Raw genomic sequence first — 5,984 nt, forward strand, 5'->3', positions numbered from 1 at the left:
GCTGCTATAACAGCCTCCACTCTTCTGGGAAGGCTTTCCACTAGATGTTGAAACATTGCTGCTATAACAGCCTCCACTCTTCTGGGAAGGCTTTCCACTAGATGTTGGAACATTGCTGCTATAACAGCCTCCACTCTTCTGGGAAGGCTTTCCACTAGATGTTGGAACATTGCTGCTATAACAGCCTCCACTCTTCTGGGAAGGCTTCCCACTAGATGTTGGAACATTGCTGCTATAACAGCCTCCACTCTTCTGGGAAGGCTTTCCACTAGATGTTGGAACATTGCTGCTATAACAGCCTCCACTCTTCTGGGAAGGCTTTCCACTAGATGTTGGAACATTGCTGCTATAACAGCCTCTACTCTTCTGGGAAGGCTTTCCACTAGATGTAGGAACATTGCTGCTATAACAGCCTCCACTCTTCTGGGAAGGGTTTCCACTAGATGATGGAACATTGCTGCTATTCCAATTCATCCCAAAGGTTTTTGCTGAGGTTGAGGTCAGGGCTCGGTGCAGGCCAGTCAAGTTCTTCCACACCGATCTTGACCAACCATTTCTGTATCAACCTCGCTTTGAGCACGGGGCATTGTCATGCTGAAACAGGACAGGAAACTGTTGTCACAAAGTTGAAAGCACAGAATCACAGATCTTAGGCTTGTGTGCGGCTGCTCGGCCATGGAAACCCGTTTCAAGAAGCTCCCGACAAACAGTTCTTGTTCTGACGTTGCTTCCAGAGGCAGTTTGGAACTCAGTAGTGAGTGTTGCAACAGACGATTTTTACACGCTTCAGCACTCGGTGGTCCTGTTCTGTAAGCTTGTGTGGCCTACCACTTTCCGACTGAGCCGTTGTTGCTCCTAGATGTTTCCACTTCACAATAACAGCACTTACAGTTGACCGGGTTAGCACAAGCAGAGCAGAAACTTCACCAACTGACTTGTTGAAAAGGTGGTGGTGCCACGTTGAAAATAACTGAGCTCTTCACTTTTTAATTTTTAATTGTTTTAATTGAACCTTTTTAAATTTATTTTATTTATTTATTCAAGTCAGTTAAGAACACATTCTTATTTTACAATGACGGCCGACCCCTCCCCAAACCCGGACGACACTGGTCCAACTGTGCGTCGCAAGGCCGTTCTACTGCCAATGTTTGTCTAAGGCGATTGCATGGCTGTGTGCCTGATTTTTATGGGTGTGGCTGAAATGGAAGAACTAGTATGAAGGGGGTGTCCACATACTGTTGTGTGTATATACAATGCATCTCATTTACATAAGTAGTCACACCCCTTTTGCCTTGACACTCCACTGTTGTGTGTGTATATACAATGCATCTCATTTACATAAGTAGTCACACCCCTTTTGCCTTGACACTCCACTGTTGTGTGTGTATATACACATTACGTTGTGGTGACCTCACCGTCCATTACGTTGTGGTGACCTCACCGTCCATCACGTTGTCCCATAGAGGTGTGGTGACCTCACCGCCCATCACGTTGTGGTGACCTCATCGTCCAACACGTTGGGCCATAGAGGTGTGGTGACCTCACCGTCCATCACGTTGGGCCATCGAGATGTTGTGACCTCACAGTCCATCACGTTGGGCCATAGAGGTGTGGTGACCTCACCGTCCATCACGTTGGGCCCATAGAGGTGTGAGGTCACCACACCTCACCGTCCATCACGTTGGCCCATAGAGGTGTGGTGACCTCCCCGTCCATCACGTTGGCCCATCGAGGTGTGGTGACCTCACCGTCCATTACGTTGTGGTGACCTCACCGCCCATCACGTTGTGGTGACCTCACCGTCCATTACGTTGTGGTGACCTCACCGTCCATTACGTTGTGGTGACCTCACCGTCCATTACGTTGTGGTGACCTCACCGTCCATCACGTTGTCCCATAGAGGTGTGGTGACCTCACCGCCCATCACGTTGTGGTGACCTCATCGTCCAACACGTTGGGCCATAGAGGTGTGGTGACCTCACCGTCCATCACGTTGGGCCATCGAGATGTTGTGACCTCACAGTCCATCACGTTGGGCCATAGAGGTGTGGTGACCTCACCGTCCATCACGTTGGGCCCATAGAGGTGTGAGGTCACCACACCTCACCGTCCATCACGTTGTCCCATCGAGATGTGGTGACCTCACAGTCCATCACGTTGGGCCATAGAGGTGTGGTGACCTCACCGTCCATCACGTTGGGCCCATAGAGGTGTGAGGTCACCACACCTCACCGTCCATCACGTTGTCCCATCGAGATGTGGTGACCTCACCGTCCATCACATTGTCCCATCGAGGTGTGGTGACCTCACCGTCCATCACGTTGGGCCCATAGTGGTGTGAGGTCACCACACCTCACCGTCCATCACGTTGTCCCATCGAGATGTGGTGACCTCACCGTCCATCACGTTGTCCCATCGAGATGTGGTGACCTCACCGTCCATCACGTTGTCCCATCGAGGTGTGGTGACCTCACCGCCCATCACGTTGTGGTGACCTCATCGTCCATCACGTTGTCCCATCGAGGTGTGGTGACCTCACCGTCCATCACGTTGGGCCCATAGAGGTGTGAGGTCACCACACCTCACCGTCCATCACGTTGTCCCATCGAGATGTGGTGACCTCACAGTCCATCACGTTGGGCCATAGAGGTGTGGTGACCTCACCGTCCATCACGTTGGGCCCATAGAGGTGTGGTGACCTCACCGTCCATCACATTGTCCCATTGAGGTGTGGTGACCTCACCGTCCATCACGTTGGGCCCATAGAGGTGTGGTGACCTCACCGTCCATCACGTTGTCCCATCGAGGTGTGGTGACCTCACCGTCCATCACGTTGGGCCCATAGAGGTGTGGTGACCTCACCGTCCATCACGTTGTCCCATCGAGGTGTGGTGACCTCACCGTCCATCACGTTGGGCCCATAGAGGTGTGAGGTCACCACACCTCACCGTCCATCACGTTGTCCCATCGAGATGTGGTGACCTCACCGTCCATCACGTTGTCCCATCGAGATGTGGTGACCTCACCGTCCATCACATTGTCCCATCGAGGTGTGGTGATCTCACCGTCCATCACGTTGTCCCATCGAGGTGTGGTGATCTCACCGTCCATCACGTTGGCCCATAGAGGTGTGGTGACCTCACCGTCCATCACGTTGGCCCATAGAGGTGTGGTGACCTCACCGTCCATCACGTTGTCTCATAGAGGTGTGGTGACCTCACCGTCCATCACGTTGGGCCCATAGAGGTGTGGTGACCTCACCGTCCATCACGTTGTCCCATCGAGGTGTGGTGACCTCACCGTCCATCACGTTGTCTCATAGAGGTGTGGTGACCTCACCGTCTGGCCCGTTCTGAACAGAACACCGCACTTATTAAGTATTTTATTAGGATCCCCATTAGCTATTGCCAAAACAGCAGCTACTCTTCCTAGAGTCCAAACAGAACACAGAGCACAGAACACAGAGCACGGAGCACGGAGCACGGAGCACGGAACACGGAGCACAGAACACAGAACACAGAACACAGAGCACAGAACACAGAGCACAGAGCACAGAACACAGAGCACAGAACACAGAGCACAGAACACAGAACACAATTCAGAACATCAATAGACAAGAACAGCTCAAGGACAGAACTACATACATTTAAAAAAAGGCACATGTAGCCTCCATAACAATTCTTAAACACAAACTATCTGGGCCAAATAGGGGGAGAGGCGTTGTGCTGTGAGGTGTGGCTTTATCTGTTTTTTGAAACCAGGTTTGCTGTTTATTTAAAACAATATGAGATGGAAGGAAGATCCATGCAATAAGGGCCCTATATAATACTGTACACTTTCTTCAATTTGTTCTGGATCTGGGGACTGTGAAAAGACCCCCGAGGGGCATGTCTGGTGGGGTCAGTGTGTGTGTGCCAGAGCTGTGTGTAAGTTGACTATGCAAACAGTTTGGGATTTTCAACACAATGTTTCTTACAGTCAGTCTCTCCTCAACTCTCAGCCAAGAGAGACTGACTGCACAGTATTAACATCAGCCCTCTGACTACAATGGAGAGCAAGACGTGCCGCTCTGTTCTGGGCCGCGGCTTCACTAGGTCTTCCTTTGAAGCACTGGGACCAAACGACTGGACAATAATCAAGATGAGATAAAACTAGAGCCGGCAGGACTTGCTTTGTGGAGTGTGATGTCAAACAAGCAGAGCATCTCTTTATTACAGACAGATCCCTCTCCCCATCTTTACAACCATTGAATCAATATGTTTTAACCAGGACAGTTTACAAACTAAGGTAACGGCCAGTCATTTAGTCTCCTCAGCTTGTTAAACAGCCACACCATTCATTACCAGATTCAGCTGAGCTCTAGCACTTAGGGAATGATTTGTACCAAAATACAAAACGCTCTTGGTTTTAGAGATGTTCAGGACCAGTTTATTACTGGCCACCCATTCTAATGTATTGTTATGTACTTCATCATGCGTTGGATTCCTGCTAGGGCCCACCTATACCAAAACATGTAAGCACCCATGACAAAATCTCTCTCCCTCTTTCCTCCCTCCCTCTTTCCCTCTTTCCCTCTTCCCTCCCTCTTTCCCTCCCTCCCTCCCTCCCTCTTTTCCCTCCCTCCCTCTTTCCCTCCCTCCCTCTTTCCTTTCCCTCTTTCCCTCCCTCCCTCCCTCTTTCCCTCCCTCCCTCCCTCCCTTTCCCTCCCTCCCTCCCTCCCTCCCTCCCTCCCTCTTTCCCTCCCTCCCTCCCTCTTTCCCTCCCTCCCTCCCTCTTTCCCTCCCTCCCTCTTTCCCTCCCTTCCCTCCCTCCCTCCAGGTCCCTGAGATCATCAGTACGCTGCGTCAGGCCGGGAAGAGCTCGGCGCGCAACGATGACCTCGCAGCGCACAAACCCGCCGCCTCTTCCTCCTCAGAAGACTGTACTCCGTCCGCGTCGTCGGCCTTCGGCGCTGCCACCATGTTCGCCAAGAGGTTTGAGGTTCTGTTCTGTGGAAGAGTGACCGTCGCCCACAAGAAAGCCCCGCCCGCTTTGATTGACGAGTGCATCGAGAAATTCAGCCAATCCGTAAGGGCCGGGGCGATCCTCAACCAGAAAGTGGCGGTGGATTGGTGGACGGGCTGCGGAGAGCTCTGGCCTTACCGCGCTAACGCGAAATGGAGGAACGGGGGATGGAGAGGTCAGGGGAGGAGGGTACGGTGCCTCTAGTGGTGGGAGGCCGGTGATGTTCCAACCAGACCCCAGTTTCCCCTGCCTCAGAGCCCTGGATGAGAACGGCCTGTCACCTGAACTACACACACACACCGCTGGGGTCCAGCCCACCAGTCTACAGGAGAACAGGACCATGCTGTTCATGGTAACTAACTAACTACACACACACACACACACACACACACACACACACACACACACACACACACACACACACACACACACACACACACACACACACACACACACACACCGCTGGGGTCCAGCCCACCAGTCTACAGGAGAACAGGACCATGCTGTTCATGGTAACTAACACACACACCCACACACCGCTGGGGTCCAGCCCACCAGTCTACAGGAGAACAGGACCATGCTGTTCATGGTAACACACACACACACACCGCTGGGGTCCAGCCCACCAGTCTACAGGAGAACAGGACCATGCTGTTCATGGTAACACACACACACACACACACACACACACACACACACACACACACACACACACACACACACACACACACACACACACACACACACACACACACACACACACACACACCACACACACACACACACACCAGTCTACAGGAGAACCGGGCCATGCTGTTCATGGTAACACACACACACACACACACACACACACACACACACACACACACACACACACACACACACACACACACACACACACACACACACACACACACACACCAGTCTACAGGAGAACAAGACCATGCTGTTCATGGTAACTAACACACACACCACACACA

General features: G+C 52.0%; 1 protein-coding gene across 1 annotated transcript in view; it reads left to right on the forward strand.

Annotated features, from left to right (window-relative positions):
• Window positions 1-4,047: 4,047 nt before the first annotated feature.
• Window positions 4,048-5,984, forward strand: part of LOC124029328 (TBC1 domain family member 1-like) — a gene marked incomplete at its 3' end in the record, with an annotated part of 11,295 nt that continues 9,358 nt past the window's right edge. Inside the window, exons 1-3 of the mRNA XM_046341089.1 lie at window positions 4,048-4,107; window positions 4,819-5,097; window positions 5,180-5,356. Coding sequence (XP_046197045.1) covers window positions 4,048-4,107; window positions 4,819-5,097; window positions 5,180-5,356 — 516 coding nt within the window. The remainder of the gene's footprint in view (window positions 4,108-4,818; window positions 5,098-5,179; window positions 5,357-5,984) is intronic.

Source organism: Oncorhynchus gorbuscha, unplaced genomic scaffold (genome assembly GCF_021184085.1).
Source record: "Oncorhynchus gorbuscha isolate QuinsamMale2020 ecotype Even-year unplaced genomic scaffold, OgorEven_v1.0 Un_scaffold_6123, whole genome shotgun sequence".
Classification (NCBI taxonomy): domain Eukaryota; kingdom Metazoa; phylum Chordata; class Actinopteri; order Salmoniformes; family Salmonidae; genus Oncorhynchus; species Oncorhynchus gorbuscha.